Source organism: Vipera berus (genome assembly GCF_964194415.1).
Source record: "Vipera berus genome assembly, chromosome: 1".
Taxonomy (NCBI): Eukaryota; Metazoa; Chordata; class Lepidosauria; order Squamata; family Viperidae; genus Vipera; species Vipera berus.
The window spans coordinates 310910066-310930464 of record NC_138202.1 but is presented as its reverse complement, the minus strand read 5'-3'; the positions used below and the strand labels follow the sequence as shown (position 1 = coordinate 310930464).

The following is a 20399-nucleotide window of genomic DNA, read 5'->3' as shown; positions in this document are numbered from 1 at the left end:
GATGGATTATACCCCAAGGTTCTCAAGAAACTGGCAGATGTGATCTCAGAAGCACTGAACTATATTTTTCAAAGATCCTGGAGCACTGGGGAACTACCAGAGGACTGGAAAAGAGCTGATATAGTTCCCATCTTAAAAAAAGGGAAAAAATAAATCCAGGAAACTACAGACCTATCAGCCTGATCTCAATACCTGGGAAGATTCTGGAAAAGATAATCAAACAATAAATCAGCGAACACCTAGAGGCAAACAAAATCATTACTAAAAGCCAACATGGGTTTGTCAAAAACAGATCATGCCAGACAAATCTTATTGCATTCTTTGACCAAGTGACAAAATTAGTGGATCAGAGGAATGCTGTGGATATAATTTACTTGGACTTCAGTAAGGCATTTTATAAAGTAGATCACAACCTACTACTTGATAAGATAGAAAAATGTGGGTTAGACAGCATCACCACCAGATGGATTTGTAGCTGGCTGACCAGCCATACTCAGCGTGTGGTCCTCAATTGAAGTGCATCTACATGGAGGGAAGTGTGTAGTGGGGTGCCCCAGGGCTCTGTTCTGGGCCTAGCACTCTTCAACATCTCCATCAATGATTTGGATGAGGGGATAAATGGGGAACTCATCAAATTTGCAGATGACACCAAGCTAGCAGGAATATCCAATACTCCAGAAGATAGGCTTAAAATACAGGAGGATCTGGACAGACTTGAACACTGGGCGGTATCTAACAAAATGAAATTCAATGGGGAAAAAAGTAAGGTTCTACATTTAGGCAAGAAAAAACAAATGTACAGATATAGTATAGGGGGTACATTGCTCAATAGTAGTAACTGTGAGAGGGATCTCAGAGTCCTAGTGGACAATCACTTAAATATGAGCCAGCAGTGTGCTGCAGCTGCAGTGCTAGGCTGTATTAACAGAGGGATAGAATCAAGATCACATGAAGTATTAATACCACTTTACAATGCCTTGGTAAGGCCACACTTGGAATACTGCATCCAGTTTTGGTCACCACAATGTAAAAAGATGTTGAGACTCTAGAAAGAGTACAGAGAAGAGCAACAAAGATGATTAGGGGACTGGAGACTAAAACATATAAGGAATGGCTGCTGGAATTGGGTATATCTAGTTTAATGAAGAGAAGGACGAGGTGATAGCAGTGTTCCAATATCTCAGGGGCTGCCACAAAGAAGAGGGAGTCAAGCTATTCTTCAAAGCACCTGAAGGCAGGAGAAGAAGCAACGGATGGAAACTAGTCAAGGAGAGAAGCAACCTAGAACTAAGGAGAAACTTCCTGACAGTTAGAACAATTAACCAGTGGAACAACCTGCCTCTAGAAGCTGTGAATGCTCCAACACTGGAAGTTTTTAAGAAGAGACTGGACAGCCATTTGTCTGAAATATTATAGGGTTTCCTGCCTGAGCAGGGGTTTGGACTAGATGACCTCCAAGGTCCCTTCCAACTTTATTATTAATAATAATATTATGCCTATACCTTTGAGTAAAGAAAGAACAAATGGTTCTCATTTATTTCATGGCCATTGTTCTTGTTGATACTATCTGAGTTTTCCTTGATAGCATTTCAGTAAACCCATTATCCAAATACTTAAATGACCTCACTTGTTCTGTCTCCTTACCATCTAGTGCCCATCTAAGTTTCTTTGGTCTTTTAATAAATATTGCCACCTTAGTTTTTGAATCATTTATCTGTAAATATGCTTTCCTAGAGTAAGTGCCAAATTCTATCAGGATTCTTCTCATTCCAATTAATGTTGTTGAGATGACCACCATGTTGTTTGGTACTTTGTCCATCTCTCCTTTCTAACTGGAGATTTCAGAACTGAACCTAGGGTCCTTGGTGTGAAAAGAATTGTTCCATCTTTAGATCTTTCTCATACTGCCTTAGATTAAAGAGTTTGTTAAAGCTTCAGAAATAAAAAAAGAAAAGATTGTATCATTTAGTTATATTGTTAATGTCAGAACCATCAAGCTAGACTCTGAAGATTGACAGTACTTTTTAAAGGCCTTCTTTCCACTTCAGGAAATTTAGTTGCATTTAAAACTTTATGGCCAACAAACACGGCTCTGAGAGAGATGCAGAAGAATCAATATGATGCTTAATGAAAAATAAATCTGGGTTTCATCAGCATAATAGTGAAAGTCAATTTCTACACTTATGAATTAGATGTCTCACAAGATACATATATATATATATATATATATATATATATATATATATATATATATATATATATATATATATATATATATATATATATATATATATATATATATATATATGTGTGTGTGTGTGTGTGTGTGTGTGTGTTGTAAATGTTTGTTAAGTATTTAGAATGCACTTGCTTAAGTCGAAACACGGGACAAATCTTATTACCTGTTTCAGCCTAACCTAAGACAATCTACAGGCAGTAGCCTTTTTTGGCTTGCTAACAAAGAATAAAGGGAGACAGATATGTTCATTTCAAACTTATTTGTTCTCATCAGTCAGCCATACCCTTCTGAGATTCGAACCTGGGCCGACTGCATCTTAAGAGGTTGTTTTAACCCCTAGGCCACAGGCTGTCTCTCTCTCTTTGTTAGCTGAGAAGCAAGGGAGATATGTGTTAAATGTTTGTTAAGTATTTAGAATGCACTTGCTTAAGTGCATTCGAATCTCAGAAGAGTATGGCTGACTGATGAGAACAAATAAGTTTGAAATGTTCATATCTGTCTCCCTTTATTCTTTGTTAGCAAGCCAAAAGAAATTTACACACACACACACACACACACACAAACACACACACACACACACATATATATAAACTTGAATCCCAGGTAATCTCCCATTTTCATACCTGATATTCATATTCAGTGAAAGGCAGGAGTGTGTCATCTTTGAATGAAGTGGATGAACCATTATAAACAAGGCTGACATTGTGCTGATTGGGTAATGGCTGTCTTCGATAAAGTTCATAATGTAAGATGTCTCCATTTGGGTGCTTTGGGTCAGTCCACACAATGGAAAGAACAGTCTGGAATCCATCAAGACTTGACTGGACATCTATGAAAGGAGCTGGCTGTATTTCAGGGGGTGCTTCAAGAGTTTTTACAGATGCCCATTCACTGTGAGTACAACCCAGAAGACTGCAAGCTTGTACTTGTACTTCATACCTTTACAAACACAAATCAGAAGTGAGCTAGCAGAATCTAGGCTTTGCACAACATATAAAGGTAACATAAAGTACAGATGTTCCACAAGACAAAGTTTGCAGACATTCAAACAAAGAAGAAATACATTCCTTCAGAATCACTGGACTATAATTTAAGGTCTTTTGGTGATTAAAATCTAATCATATGAATTGAAAATCTGGGCAGAAAAGAACACAACACTAAATTTGTTAGAAATATAATATCTGATTGGCAAAGGCTAGCTATAAAAGAAAAAAACTGATTGACTAAGTAAATTTAATCAACAATCCTTACAATGGACAAACTAATATGCATGCACCTCCCAGCTTTTTCATGGATGCAGTGAGCTAATATGCCTTGGGAAATGTATTTATGTTCTAAAGGACAAGAATTCCCTCCTCATTTACTCATTACAGCATATGCTTACAACATACCTGTGATAGGGTTTTAGTTCTGTTAAATTGTAAGACTGTCTTCCAAAAGAATCATGGAATGAATCCAGATAAATCACTTTCTTTTGTGATTTAATAGGCTCCTGAAGAATGATAGTATAATTGATTATGTTACCATTAATCTTTGCTGGGGGATCCCAAATAACCAAAATTGTCTGCGAGGACCATGGATGCAACAGAGGTGGAGACATTCCAGATGGGGCAGAAGGATCGGTTTTTATCTTGGCTATTGGACTGGTGACACTCCCTTGGCTGTTGGTTGCAGTAACAGTATAGATGTATTCCACTCCAGGAGTTAACATAAGGTCCTTATAGTGTCTATCTAGACCTGAATAAACCAGCAATCCATTCCTCCTTAACTCATAAATCTGGATTTTACCATTTGGATTATTGGGAGCTTTCCATGTAATTTCTAGAGATTCTGAATCTGTCACTAGTAACATGGGAGGATCTAAGTTAAGAGGAGGGGCTTCTATTGTCCAAGCAGATTGGGATGCACTAACAGTGCAGCCTCCGTTGGTACAGGCAACCAACGTGATGTCATATTTAGTATAAGGTTGTAGATTCAATACTGTCCTGAATAAACTCTTTCCAACATATTGTTCTTCATCATTCAGCTTTAAAATGTACTTTATGATTTCACCATTTTGAATTTGGGGTGGTGACCAAGATACATTAATCTGGGTTGAATGTATACCTTCTAGAGTAGGAGGGCTGACTATTGCTGGAGCTGCTTCTAATGTCCGTATTCTGGAACGGTCACTAGAGCAGCACCCTCCCAGAGTACAAGCAGTTATTAAATAATTGTATTCTGTATATGGAAGCAGGCCTTGATCAGTGTAATTGAAGATTGAAGCATCAAAGCTAAAAGGATAGGGAACATCATTTCTTTGGAGCTTATATGACAGCAGAACACCATTGCTTTTTTCTGGGAGTGACCATGAAATCCATATTTTGCTGGGATTTTGAGGGATATAAGTGAACATGGGAGCAGCCATGCCTTCTGGGGCAGCTTGGCTGGTTTTTGCAGCAGACCAAGGACTATCAGTGTAGCCTGCTGAATTCCAGGCACGTATTTTATATTCGTATGTAGTCCACGGCTGCAAATGCTGAGCATGATATACAAATGCGTTACTCCCAGTGTTATATTCTGTGAAAACAATGTTCTCTTCTTCTGTCGTTCTATTTTCCCCTGAAGCATTTTCTTTGGTGTGTCTGTGAATAACTTCATAGCGCATTATTTTTCCATTTGAATTAATTGGCTCAGACCAGCTCAGTTCAATGCTGGTTGCATTCACCAAATGGATTACAGGAGCCATTTGAGAAGCAGGAGGGGCTGCATCTGTCCAAATTTGCTGCGGTGAAGAGCGAGTGCAACCAGCTGCTGTACAAGCTTCAAGAACGAGAGTATATTCAGTGAAGGGATCAAGACGTCTGAAGAGGAACTGACGAGACAAGCCACTATATTCTAGATTGCCATCATTGAAAATATTGTAAATCTGAAAGGAAAGACAATGTCAATACATTATCAGCAAGACCATTAGTGGCCACATCACCCAACTTTTAAAACCTAATACAACCCACCAAATAGGTACCATAACTTTTCACAGGCTCCATTGGTAGCCCATCCCTGCTGCTCTTTGGATATTGTAAACAGATCCAGCAGGAATAATAAAAAGCATGAATTCCTCTTTTCTTTGGGGAAAAAGTTTTACTCTGTAAGACTAACATATTTTATTATGATAAAAAGAGGACATTGTTAAAATACACTTTTAAAAAAATACTTATTGAAAATAAGGTAAAGGTAAGGGTTCCCCTTCACATGCGTGCTAGTCGTTTCCAACTCTAGGGGCCGGTGCTCATCTCCATTTCAAAGCTGAAGAGCCAGCGCTTGTCCAAGGACGTCTCTGTGGTCATGTGGCCGGCATGACTAGATGCCAAAGGCACACGGAACACTGTTACCTTCCCACCGTACTGGTCCCTATTTTTCTACTTGCATTTTTACGTTCTTTCGAACTGCTAGGTTGGCAGAAGCTGGGACCAGTAACAGGCGCTCACACTGTTACACAGCACTCGGGATTCGACCCGCCAAACTGCCAACCTTCTGATCAAGAAGCTCAGCGTCCTAACCCACTGAGCCACTGCGTCCCGATTGAAAATATGTGATTGCTTTTAGCACTTTACCTTAGAGATTTTTCAGTCTTTTACAATGGTCATGTAAAACTTTAACCCCAGCCCTTTTTCCTGATTTAAAAATCAAGACTAGATTTAAAAATCTATCTATTCATCCATAATTAAATCAGACTGAACTAAGTGGATCCTTCTTAGAGCTTTTCAGTACCACCAAAATAAGACATTTTCATGTCTTTTTCCCCCAGGAAAAATTCATCTAAAAGGTCAAACACGTACTATATAATAAAACTAAAACTGATAAGTCTTTAAATTCTACAGATGATTCTTTTTACTGTAATTGTAATGACTGGAGATCTGTGGAGATCCTCAGTCATCCAGGTCATGGCTATCCCAAAGGTGCCTTTTCAAAAGGCAACTGGACTTTATTTTTCCTTGAAGATGTTTTGCTCCTTGGATGAGAAGTGAAACGTCTTCAAGAAAAAACAAAGAAAGTCCAGTTGCCTTTTGAAAAGGCACCTTTGGGATAACGACCCGAGTTTGTAGAAGGGGAGACAGATGGTAAAGAGCCAAGCAAGAAATAAGCTGTGAGTTTTTCAAAAAAATGCCTGATAAAGTTGCTCACTAGCAATAAGCAAGCAAAGACTGATATCTTGCTTGCTTGTTGATTTATTACATATCATCCCCTATCCTTAATAGATTCTAGGCAGTTACATATATAAATCAATCAATAATAATAAGTACCCTGGAATAACATTAATTCTAAAAATTACAATAATCTTTAAAACTATTCTGTGTTGATGACTCAAGTCAGTCTCCAAAGCATCCCAGGAAAGCCACGTTTTCACCTGTCTTCAGAAGTCCATGAGAATCACCCCTGCTTTTTGTAGCAAGTTATTCAATAGGCAAGGAATTTCTACAAAGAATTCCCAGGCCTCCTTCTACAGTGCTTCTAAGAAGGTGAAGAATCTGGATCATCTAGATCAGGAAGCAGAATTGATTTGGGAAAGGCAGCCTCTTAAATACCCATGGACAAAGCAATATAAAACTTCAAAAGTAATGACTGGCACCTTGAATAACTCTTGAATTCACCTGCAACCAGTAGCTCCTGCAGCAACAGTGTGATATGGCAGTACCACAACTGACCAGCTGCATTTTGTTTAGTTCAGCTGAAATTTCTGGGTGGTCTTCAAGAATAGTCTCATTTAGAATAAAATACAGTGGCTCCTTGGTACTCAACCACTTTCAAACTCATTGAATTTGGTACTTAATACATTTTGACATTAACATTTTGTCCTGATACTTATAATTTGTTTGGTACTCAAAGCACAAGCTAGAACTTGTTGGTGTCAGCTGCCTTGTGACTCACTATTATTTCTTATAGGAAAAAATGTTTGGTTCTCATCATTTTTGGTACTCATTGCATCTCTTGGAACTGAATAATGAAGAGTACCAAGGTGCCATTGTATAGCATACAACTATATTATAAGGGAACTTCAATTGAGAGTAGCCATGAAGTTCTATATTAAAGGTTTGCAGTATTGCAAATTAAAACATTTAAAATATACTAGAGCATTAATGACTTTTATAACATGACTTTCTCCACAATGTTTCTGTTCCACCTTGATGAACAAAGATTCAATTACCTTAATGTTACCGTTGGGCTTGGAAGGCTCTGCCCATCTGAGTAATAATGCCCTGCCATTCTCTTTCTTGTCCACTGTAAAGTTGCTTAGGCCACTTGGGGGAGCTTCCAGGGTGTGCACTGAAGTCCATGGACTAGCAACTTGCCCAGCATTATTGACAGCAACAATATGAATGTCGTAGGTTGTATACGGCTTCAAACCAAACAAGTAAGTTTGATACATCTCTCCCTGTAGGTGAAAGAGACAAATTTGTGGTTTTTGTATGTGATTTGCCTGAAAATATATCTTACACTCTCAACTAGATAAGTAAAAGAATTTACCTATCAGCAGTTTTCACAAGATCGATTACAATGTACTCTCATAAACATGTACAGTAGTATTGAATGGATTCCACTAATGTCTGTTGGTCTTGGGTCAAATACATACTTTTTGTCATAACAGAAAAAAACCCTTCTATTCTACTTCAGCACTATTCTATCCCACCATCTGTGCCATACACGTTTGCTCTTCTCCCATTACCAAGCTCTGCTCCCTGTTTTGTTTTTTATATGAAGCAGTGTATCTTTATCAACAGTAACACCCTAAATTAAAATGTAAAGATCTAAAAGCTGAATAAAATGGTTAAAATACTATTAAACACCACTGGGAGACCTAAAGAATCAGGTTAGGGACAGATCATTGATCACTGACAAATGAAATCGATCTTTGTGGTTGCTAAGAGTTAACACCAACTTGATGACACCTTATCAGTCAATCAGTTATTAGACCAACTTAAATGACTTGGCTGAAGAAGACGGTCTCACTTCCTTTTCAGATGGTAGACTATATGGTACAGTTCCCAAGGAAGCGAGAGAAGGCCCTTTCTTGTATACCTAAGAGATGGGCCTCTGAAAGTCCAGGCCAGAAGTGCACTATTTGAAACCAAAGTGAGTAAGGATCTTTTGGATCTTGTATGGGCAGCCACACAGTTCCTTAAAGGAAGCATGTCTTTTCTAGGGTGCATTGACAACTGTGTAGGCTCATGGAAATACATGTCCGAGTTACTACTTGGGCACATTTAGCAAAGAGTCTCCTGATATTTTTAATGCCCATTCAAAACTGATTCTGGCATATTTCTACTGCAAGAAAACATCTCAGCTCTTTCATAATATTTGCACTTAGAATTCTTTACACACCTTTCACTTGGATGGTGATTAGATACATCCCCTTATGATTAGTTCATAAAAAGAAAAGACTCAATTGCTTGGTTTTAGTTAAGTAGCTAAAAGCCACACTTCCAAGCTTCTAAATATTTAAATATCTGGTAAGCGGCAAGATGAAAAAATAATCTCCTTTTTTTGCAGAAAAATAATCTTTTTTTAAATATTAAAAGTTAGATAATAAATATTTAATAGTTATTTTCCCACAACAATGAGCTTTGCTTTTAGATAAATATAGCACTGCATTTGAATGTCCATTTTGAATATTAAAGCTCAAAACCCACCATGACTGATTATAAGTATACTTTTCAATGACAATTATTCCTTACTCCTCCCATGTTGAAGAAGGCAAGTGCCTTGCGAATAATAATGATGAATGCAAGGGGTGCAAGTGGCTAAATAGGAATTTTTGCTTTTCATTCATTGCAAAGATGAGTAAGAATTCCTAAGCTATAAGATCTAAATTTGCGAAAAGCACTCTATCAATCAGATGTAGATGTCAATGGACTTTTGTTTAAATTCATCCAATATACATTTATTCAAAAGACCTACTAAGTTCGGTAAAGGTTAGAGAGAACTGTGTAGTCCTCCTTTACTACAATCCTAGAATGCTTCCAGGGAAGATTTTTCTAGTGACATTTACAGATTTTATTTCTATTATTTAGGGAGAGGTTTCCAAAATTACTCGATCTTAGATCTAGGGACAAGGCTGCAATTCTTTTATTACCGCTCAATTTATTATTTATTTTCTTCAAAATTCACTGTACTGAGAATTGTGGAAGAGTTGTTATTATAAACCAAGAAACTGAAATTAAAACCTAAAACAATTTTTCCCCCCAAGTCTTTTCCTTGCCTTTCCTTGTCCCTTTGGAAAAGCAATGCTGAAACAACTTCTGATTTCTAACGAAGGGGAAAAAATGGAAGGGCTGCAGGTCCCAAGCCTGCAGTCTGAAAACAGTGAATGGAAAACCCAAGAGGCAAGTTTGAAATTAATTAGCAAAAGCAAACTGGAAAATCTCCAGCTAGATTGTTAAGCTGACCAAGAAAAACAAAGGTTTAAAAGTCCCATTGTGACTATATCTATTCAGAATGCTGAAATCTACTTAATTTATAATATATATATATATATATATATATATATATATATATATATATATATATATATATATATATATATATGCTATTAAAACTCTTGTATCTATTTGTTTCTAATCTTCAATTGGGCAAAACTGGATAACAATAACAATAATAGAGTTGGAAGGGACCTTGGAGGTCATCTAGTCCAACCCCCTGCTCAGGCAGGAAACCCTATACTATTTCAGACAAATGGTTGTCCAATTTCTTCTTAAAAACTTCCAGTGTTGGAGCATTCACAACTTCTGGAGACAAGTCGTTCCACTGATTAATTGTTCTAAATGTCAGGAAATTTCTCCTTAGTACTAGGTAAGTATAGAGAACAATGATATCCTGACATCTGCTTTACAGCTGAGGAGGAGACCAATGGTACTCTTGCCTTCTTGGATGTACTGGTCAGCCGCCAACCTAATGGCACCTTCCATACGACCATCCACTGTAAGCCAACTCACACCGATGGGATCTTGCATTATAGGAGCAACCATCCTGTGTCACACAAGATTAGCTGTGTTAGGACACTGTTTAAGCGGATCAATAATCACTGCAATATGGACAGAACCAGAGCTGAGGAGAGGAACCATCTTTACCATATCTGCAGGTGTAATGGCTATCCAATGGAGTTTGTTAGGAGGTACAGTAGACCATATGAACCTCGTGGTAGCCTACATACTGGCATATCGACAATGCTCACAATGCTCACAACACTCCCATATATCAATGACATGTCCGAGGCAACGGCATGGATACTAGCTCCTTTCAACATCAACGTTGCCCACAAACCAGACCAAACCCTGGGTGCCAAGATAATGCATCCTAAAGAGCCGCTCTCCAGCGATAAAAGATCTTCAATAGTTTATAAAATTAAATGTAAGAACTGTCACTGTAATTACGGAGAAACAACTAAAAGGCTCAAAACCAGGATCCATGAGCACGAACTGGTGATTAGACAGCAAGAACAATGCTCACAAGTATGGGAACACATGGCCAGCCACGATCACACATTTGATCTTGCAAGTGCGGAGGTCATAGCTCGAGATGCTACCAAGGGCAGCCGGCTACTCAAGGAGGCTTGGTTGTCTGACAAAAACTCTATCAACCACCATAGAGACCTACTGCCTGCTTATCAGGCACTAAGGGGGTGGGAGCAACAGCGCTACAACTTACGATGGGCTCAACAAGTTCCGCCCTTGAAGGATCAGAACGGCATGGCTACATGTGAAAGAACTGCAGTCCTCAAGAAGGAAGAGTCCCCAGTGCGTCCCGGACAAGATCTAAAGATGGGTGCTCAGATCCAGGGAAAAAAAGGGGGATCATGAAATAAGAGCAGCTAGGGAGCCAGCTTATGGGTATTCGGACACACATCAGGCAGACAAGGAGAGCAACTACGAGTGAGGAAACAACTCTCGAACTTACAAACATGCGGATGGATGCGGGATGGTTAGAAACTATACGGTCAATTGGGGCTGGTAGACCAGTGACCCGCTCAATGAGCAGGGTGCAAAAAAACCCCAGCCTTATAATCAACTTCCCAGAACTCTGGCTTTTACTCTGACGACGTCGGCACTTAGCTGACGAAAGCTAAGTGTACGAGTGTATTAAACAGTTTTGTTTATATTTTATCCTGGTGTTCGATTGTTTTATATGTATGTATGTATGTATGTATGTATGTATGTATGTATGTATAATGTTAGTTTTAGCTGGGATCAAACTGTTGTGCCCCTAAATTGCAAACCCAAATAGAATAATACTTTCTTCAAATCTTGAAGATGATTCATATTAGAGGTGATTTGCATGGGCTGAGTAGCAGTCACAGCATAGTTCTCAGTAATGGAGATTACTAAAAACTAATAGACAGGTAAAACAAAGTGCTAAAATACTATAGGTTATTACATTTTCCTTCTGCTAGGGGACAAAGTTTTAAAAAGCCCTTTATAATCAGTTAAAAACTCAAGATTAAGAGAATAAAGAAATTACCTCAAGCTCTCTCTTTCACACATAAACACACACTTATAAATGCTTGGGGATATTTAGCTATATCTTTTCTCATAAAAAGCCTGGGAAGCATGTGTGCTTTAAAGAAAAACATATGCATATTGTCAATAGTAGCACCTGTTCAATTACAGTTTATTTCAGTATGGAGAATCCAATTTAGCCCCCTAGATGGCAATACTATCAAACAGTTTTTATACCATGAGTACTTAATGATTAACAACTAGCATTCAGTCATCCAACATACTCAAGGCAGCCATTAAAAAAATAACAAAATGATTTCATTATAGATTCTTTTAATAAACATTTATGGCTTAGATCCTTGAAAGTGGAAGCATTCGAACTGTCATAGCCAAAGGGAACGTATAGAACCCAATGCAAAATTATGGACTGTGGGTTAAAATACAGAGTTCAAATTGAAGTTCATGCTTGGCATAACAATCTGGCATCAGAAATTATGCTGGCACAAAACACTATTAAAATTAGCTTTACAATCAGATGCAGACTATATTAACAGTGTTTTATGAAAAGAGTTATCTATTAGGTTTCAGCAACTGAACTTTTAAAAGCCTACAATCTACAATTTGCATCTTAAGATTTAGTGGGGGAAATGGAGCGAGCACATGAAGTTAAATGCTTCTGATCAAATATTAAGTGCTTTGGTTACAGAACAACAGAAAAGTATACTGTATACAGTAAAGCTCATGGTTCATTATCTATATTTATGCATATGAATATATGCTTATGAAATAAACATGTAATATAAAGAGGTTAATTTTAGAGAATGAACAATTGCCATTCTTGCTATAATAATCTAAAGAATATCTACATAAATTCAAGATAGCCTAGAAAAACTTTGTTGACTCAACTGAAGAGGTAAAAAAGCTTCAAAAGACTTAGGGTTAGCTTAAACAGAATGCAAGTTGCCATCAATCAGTTAATTATGCTTCATCACATTTCTATACGATGCTGAGCATAATTTGTGAGACAACGTTGGGCTATACAGTAAATTCAGTAAATAATTAAATTGCATAATAAATTTATGACCACAATTAGTACTTCATTATATTTATTTAAAGAATACAGGCTGCAGGATGGAGTGGGGAGCAAATTGGAAAAAGGACCCTCATTTCAAAGTAATGGTGAGAACTGCTCCCTTGAAACTGCAATTTCTCATGACAGAATTGCCAATAGCATCTGTGAGGAAAAGCACATGGAAAAAGCAGTGGACTCTTCTGTGAAGCAACTTGAATCTAAGACTCTTTGGGGAGTTGTCTTTAGCCATTCTTTGAATTACTGAATTGGGAAAACAGAGAAACAGGGAGAAACTCCCTGTCTGTGAACTGAAAAAGAATGAGGGTGACCAAAGCAAAAGAAGGCCGCCATCTGAAAGACCTCAGATTGTCTTCAAAAAAGTGGTCTACGAAGAGAGCCACTATTTTTTATTTCCAATAACCATAATTACGGTTTGCCGACAACTAGATAATTATGATGATGCCAACTATGAAACCATTCTTTATTATGTTCAGACTTAACAGTTGTGCTGGGCGTAGCTTATTACTTCCTGTCTATCTACACCATATGGATTTTCAGTTCCTGGTAGGAATAGGCATCTTCCAAATTCTCATTGAGTTCTGGATCATAAACAGCCCTCTAGAGCTTTGGTTGCTGCTGTTTGTGTCAGGAGAACTGAAGCGCTTCCGAGTTAGAAGCATTAGTCAGTGACATTGCTGTTGCCCAGGGATGGAGACTCCTTTCATGTCTCTGTTAAGTTGCCCATCTAAGTGGTACCATCTATCAGCCCCTCTTGGCTTGGCTACTGAAAGAGTTCTCTACTTGGAAGGCCTTTAAGGTATGGGGCTCCTTCACTGAATTAATTCTATGGTAATTGGCCTTTCAAGAATGAAGCCCTTCAGGATACTCTAGTACAGGGTACTCAACCTTGGCAACTTTAAGACTTGTGGACTTCAACTCCCAGAATTCCTCAGCCAGCTTTGATGACAAACTACTTCTGGAAAGAAAACCCCCCTCCCCCACACACATACTATGATGCCACCAGGAGTCAGCTGAACACAAGGAGGAATTTTATTTATATTTTATTTCTATTGGCTGTTTTTTTTGCTATCACCTTTGTGCATGTTTCTTATCTTATAAGCTCCAAAGAGACAATCTTCCTATAGGAAAAACCAAACAAGATAGCCAAAAATGAATTCTCTGTCTTTAAGCCATTATGCTTACTTTGTGAATAAATCTTTTACATCCTGATTCTGAGAAAAGCTTCTACAGTCACATTCCACCTTAGATAGAGTCACTCCGTAAATAGCATTTCTAAATAAGGACGGATTCAGTCACATCTTTTTCACTAGATCAGTTTTTTCCCAGTTTGATGCATAAATCTGTAGCTATCCTATAGAGAATTAAACACTTTTAGCTCTCTTCCTTTTCTCCTAAGGCAATTCAAAATTATCTATGGAGACATTTCCCCCCCTCTATTACGATGTTCGGGTAAATTGCTATTTGCACAATACAAACCTAGATATGCCTAGTTAAATTTGAATCCAGCTGTGGGCAATAAAAGCTTATGACCTTTATGAAGACAGTGAGAATGCAGTCTTCCTCAATGTAAGCAGAACCAGCCACGATTGACTGTATCATTATTTTATTAAATCTATATGCTGCCCGATTCCAACAACTCTGGATGGCACATGCAAGAACTTTGAAAAAAGCAAAAAAAAAACCCATACACTTTCAACTCCTGTCTCCTTTTTTACATTGGCATATATATAAATGAAAAGATTTGGGTTTCTTAGAGATTGTTCCTCTCTGCTCCTTTTTAAACACCACTCATTATTCTTATGCTGAAGGTAAAAATGTGTGATGCAATAAGCCGTTTTGTTTATTTCTGTTGCAGAACTTGACATTGATTAGGGCTGGACTGATTGGCTCAAAGTCATCTAGTTGCCTACCACATCTATGGGAAGACCACATCTTGAATTTCCCTGCTAATGGTTTAGCACCTTTACCACTCGGTAAATGCTGGCTGAGGAAGTTTGGAAGTTGAAATCCACGCAACTTAAATTTGCTAAGCTTGAGAAACACTGTTCTATATCATATTTAAAAACTCAGTTTTTAGGACCCTCTAATCCCTTAACTCAGGGTATAGTCAGGGTGACTGGATGGAGCTAGCATTTACTGGCTGGATGCCCTTCCTGACACCATGTGGAGTTCACAGCAGATATATTTTCTTTTGCGCACTATCATCAGAGGGGAAAAAAAATCTTAAATTTCACATTTCATGTTGCATACAATCAAACTTTTACCAAAGATAGCTAGTTTCACTAACAAATCTCTCTGCTCTGCTCCTAACCACCACTCAAACAAATAATAAATTCCCTAGGACTCATATACAAACAGAATACTTTGCTCTAAACTCCAGATGGGAAGCATTTGGCTTAAGGGCTAATTTGCCACTTTTACTATTGTCACCTTGCCCTTGGTCTTGTCTTAATCAACTGCAAAAAGATCACACTTCCTCTAATGGGAAGAAGATAAATTCTCCGTTGATAGAATAGGCATCAAATCAGCATCTCCAGAAAGCCGGGTGTTGAGAGGTAATTGGAATCTTCATGAAGCTGTTCAAAATCAGTTCATTGATTTCAGCTATTTGGAGCACAAGACTTTGTTAGGATAGAGGGTTGCTATGGGCCTGCACTTTGAAAAACAAGGTGGCCTCAATAAATGTGTGACAATCATAAGTATTAAATTATCAGCACCTTAGTCGCTCCTACGTTGGATTGCTTTGAAGAGTAACAGAAAGGACCTATGTTTGCATAGGTTCTGAAGCAGTTTTTCTAAACAATATGGGAAATATGCCCAGCCTTATTTGAGACAATCTTGACTACTGGGTGACTGCCTGGATAAGTCCCTGCTGCTTTTTTGGCAAGATTTTTGGAAGTGGTTTGCCACTGCCTTGTGCCTAGGGCTGAGTTAGAAAGATTATCAAACATAGTCTTTTCTGTGACTTGCTTTTATAACAAAAAACAACAGCCCTGTAACATTTAATTAATTCACTAATTAAATTACCTGTTTGTATTTCTTAAAAGGAGCAAGAAAATACAGAAAAATGTCCAGCAGTACAGTATTGATTGGATGTAAAACAAAAACTTAAAATGGTAAAGGCAAGATAAATTGGTGTAATTTAGGAATGGTGCTCAGTGGGTTAGGACGCTGAGCTTGTCGATCAGATGGTCGGCAGTTTGGCAGGTCGAATCCCGAGTGCCGCGTAACAGAGTGAGCACCTGTTACTCGTCCCAGCTTCTGCCAACCTAGCAGTTCAAAAGCATGTAAAAATGCAAGTAGAAAAATAGGGACCACTACGGTGGGAAGGTAACAGCGTTCCGTGCACCTTTGGCGTCTAGTCATGCCGGCCACATGACCACGGAGATGTCCTCGGACAAGCCCTGGCTCTTTGGCTTTGAAACAGAGATGAGCACCGTCCCCTAGAATCGGAAACAACTAGCACGCATGTGCGGGGGAACCTTTACCTTTACCTTTAATCTTAAAATATAATTTTACTTTCCTTTCATAAAAACAGAAGCCAAGTACACCCCAAATGTTAAGAGAAGCATTTTCAAAACTACTCATTAAAAATCTCGACAAGTTTGTGTGTCCGTGTATGATTGCTTTGACTGCTTGAATTTCCCCAAAGGTGGGAAGTGGGTCAAAAATTGTATGTAGGTGGGAATGTATCAAAAATTAGCATTGATCTGTGGTTGTCAATAATGTTGTTTGTGGGAAGGCTCCCTGCACAAATATTTAAACTGCACAAAGCTACACAAACTTGTAGTCTTTGAATATGTTGTGGGAAAATTATTGATCAGATGATCCAGCCATTTCTACAACTATCAGTCTGGACTTTTGTTCTTACTGCCTATCATATGCCTCATTGTTTTATTTCTGGAGTAAAAAATTTTTTTAGAGAGAGAGCTAATTTATCAAGAATAATAATCTCTAAAATTTGAGGTTATTATTTAATAGAAATACAAATGTAGCAGAAGCATAGTTATGTATGTAATCAAATAAATTGAATCCTTCTTTGAAGACGGAATATCACAGACAAGGATGCTTACATTCACACAAACACAAAATATTATATTTATTCCTATGCAGGTGTAGAAAAATGGATCAATATTTTAATCAATGAAACTTATATAACTGAGATTTTTTTCCCAATCCAAGTAGTAGTTCTAGGTTAGATCCTTTTGTCCCATGACTAAATGATTCCTTAACAACGTAAAGCTACTGATCAAAAGAATTAAAATCCAATTCAACCAAGATATTTGTAATATTTTAACAGTAACCATTTCCCCTATTTGTATTTAGGAGCACACAGAACAAGCCTCTTACACATTCTTGAATACATAAGGGGGGGGGGGAAGCATATGTGGCTTATTGGAAATGAATGAAGGACATACAGGGGCACCCCTTAACAGCTGTACTTGGCATCAGTTAAAACAACTAGGCTAGTATTTGATCACGCCCTAAAAGTAGACATTACTTAATGTGACTGTAAATTGTATTTTCTTTCCTTGACACCCTTTGACAGCTAGGGATTTGAAGCAGTCCCAACAAGAATGCGAACTGCCAGCTTTGACTTGAAAACAAAGGCCCATAAAAGAGCAGCATTTTACAAGTTAGCACTTGGCATTCAGTTGGTTTTTCAGGGAGCAGGGGGCTTTAAAATGATCAACTCCTTCATCCCAGTTTTGCAGGCTAAACATGACAGAAGCCTTTTCCTTGATGCCAGTGTCGATCTGCTTCTCCAGACTATTAGAATTATGTTTTGCTTTTCTTTCAAATTCCATATATTCACAATTCCATTTGAAAACCATTTCCTCCAAAGACAACTTTTACACATTGCTTTAAAAATACCCCACCAACACACTTCAGTCGGGAAAAAGCAATGGGATTTTGCCCTTACTAATTCACATTAACAATGCACTTCAAAACATGGATCTCATCTGGAGACATCACAAAAACAAAATAAGACAAAACATCTCTAGAGATAGAGACAATATGGAGAGAATACAGGAAAACAGTTTGTATTTCAAAAGGAATTTACTTAAGAATACTTCTGAGCTTGAAAATACTAAGGTCATAAAAGCCTTATAAAATTGAGACTTTGCCATTCACGCCTTTTAAATAGAGACATCAGGGCCATCAAATTCCCACTAAAACCTTTCCCATCCTAGGAAAGCCACAATTGTAAGGCAATTAAAACACTTTGAAGCAGCAAAGCAGCTTTTCTTGTCAGTGAAGTGTATAACTGCTCTCATGTGAAATAAATAATAATAAAGTTGGAAGGGACCTTGGAGGTCATCTAGTCCAAACCCCTGCTCAGGCAGGAAACCCTATACCATTTCAGACAAATGGTTGTCCAGTCTCTTTTTGAAAACTTCCAGTGTTGGAGCATTCACAACTTCTGGAGGCAGGTTGTTCCACTGATCAATTGTTCTGACTGTCAGGAAATTTCTCCTTAGTTCTAGGTTGCTTCTCTCCTTGATTAGTTTCCAGCCATTGCTTCTTGTCCTGCTTTGAGAAGCTTTGGAGAAGAGCTTGACTCCCTCTTCTTTGTGGCAGCCCCTGTGATATTGGAACACTGCTATCATGTCACCCCTCACTCTTCTCTTCGTTAAACTACACGTACCCAATTCCAGCAGCCGTTCCTTATACAGTATGTTTTAGTCTCCAGTCCCCTAATCATCTTTGTTGCTCTTCTCTGTACTCTTTCTAGAGTCTCAACATCTTTTTTACATCATGGTGTTGAAAACTGGATGCAGTATTCCAAGTGTGGCCTTACCAAGGCATTGTAAAGTGGTATTAACACTTCATGTGATCTTGATTCTATCCCTCCGTTAATGCAGCCTAGCACTGTGTTCGCTTTTTTGGCAGCTGCAGCACATGGCTGGCTCAAATTTAATTGATTGTCCACTAGGAGTCCAAGATCCCTCTTACAGTTACTACTATTGAGCAAGATACCACCTATACCAGAGGTCCCCAACCTTTTGGACACCAGGGACCCGTTCCGTGGACAGAGGTTTTTCCATGGACCAGAGGGTTTTTTGTGCTGCCTGCATCTTGCAGATGGGGCTTTGCTTGATTGTGTGGCATGCCCTGGCCCAGTATTGGTCCACAGACTGGGGGTTGGGGAACCCTGACTTATACTATACTTGTGCATTTGATTTTTCTTGCCTAAATGTAAATAAAATGTAAATGTAAAATATAAAATAAAGCTCAACCCTATTTGTTATTTGGTTTTCTCGCCTCTAAAGATATCTGAGTTGATTTTGTGAAGTTTTGCTAATCAGTTAAATAGTTTTTCATGTATTCATTTACTAGCAAAACAACATAGCAAAACAAAGAGGGACAGAAACATTTGAGATGTTGCAATAGAAATAAGCTTTCTTCCTAAGAAGAAGCCAATGTATTTATTTATTTATTAGATGTATAGCTTATATTTCCTTTCTGAACTTAAGGAAGTGTATGCAGTAATGCTTCCTCTATTCTCCCCTCCCCTCCTAACAACTATGTGAGGTTGTCTAGGAGATACGTACTGGCTTAAAATTACCCACTGAAGTTTTGGTGAGGGTAGACTTGAACATGGATTTTCTCTGTCCTAGTCTAATCCTGCAACCACTATATAATCTTGCTCATTCGGATGAGTAAAACTAATCAGGCATATCTGCTGTTCTATTTACTAATGTGTTCTCTTCTATAAAGTTTGTCTTTTAAAATAACAGATTAATCTGCATTCCTTAAATTCGTGATTAACTCTTATTGGAAGACAATTCTATTCATGTCTGGTTAAACTAATTCTGTTTAATGAGAAGTGACAATATATAATTTACATCATGCATTCTATGATACAAAAGATTGATAATACAGTACCTTCTGATCTCATTTAGGATTTAAATTACAAATTACAACTTTCTATAGATAAATTCAAGATGGATTATTTATGCTACCGGAGAAGAATCTTTTCTTTTGCTTGATTTTTTAAAATATACTTTTCATTAACAGCGCTGTCGTTTTGACTTTTCTCAGAATGTTTAGAAAAGCAACAATTTTATTTCCCTATGCAGACAAAAATAATAATGGAAAATGAAAAGAGCCAGTTTGGAGTAATGGTTAAGGTGCTAGCCTAGAAACGTGGAGATTGTGAGTTCTAATCCAGCTTTAGGCATGTAAGGCAGCTGAGTGAATTTTGGCCAGTCCCTTTCTCTCAGCCCAACCAACCTCACAGGCTTGATGCTGTAGGGCAGAGGTGTCAAACTCGCAATGTCACATGATGTCACACTATCATGACTTTTTTTCATTGCCGGCAATGGGGTGGGCGCAGTTTCGCTACGATGCATCCAGCCTGTGGGCCGGCAGTTTGAACCCCTGCTGTAGGGAAAGTAAGATGAGGAAGGAATATTGTATATGTTCCCTGCCTTGAACTATTTATAAAAAAATAAGAATGGTGGGATAAAAAAATTGAAATAGAAACTAAGCGCCTCTTCTGGCAACATTATTTTCTATATGAACCTTCCTTTGGTATCTTCTAGATTAACTATAATTTACAAAATGTTACATATTGTACCTAATCCATAAT

The 20399-nt window shown here is 38.0% G+C and overlaps 1 protein-coding gene across 1 annotated transcript in view; it reads right to left on the bottom strand.

The window, feature by feature from the left end:
• Positions 1-20399, bottom strand: part of USH2A (usherin) — a gene marked incomplete at both ends in the record, with an annotated part of 493855 nt that overhangs the window by 25704 nt on the left and 447752 nt on the right. Inside the window, 3 exons of the mRNA XM_081312822.1 lie at positions 2863-3178; positions 3631-5147; positions 7425-7652. Of these exons, the coding sequence (XP_081168948.1) occupies positions 2863-3178; positions 3631-5147; positions 7425-7652 (2061 nt within the window). The remainder of the gene's footprint in view (positions 1-2862; positions 3179-3630; positions 5148-7424; positions 7653-20399) is intronic.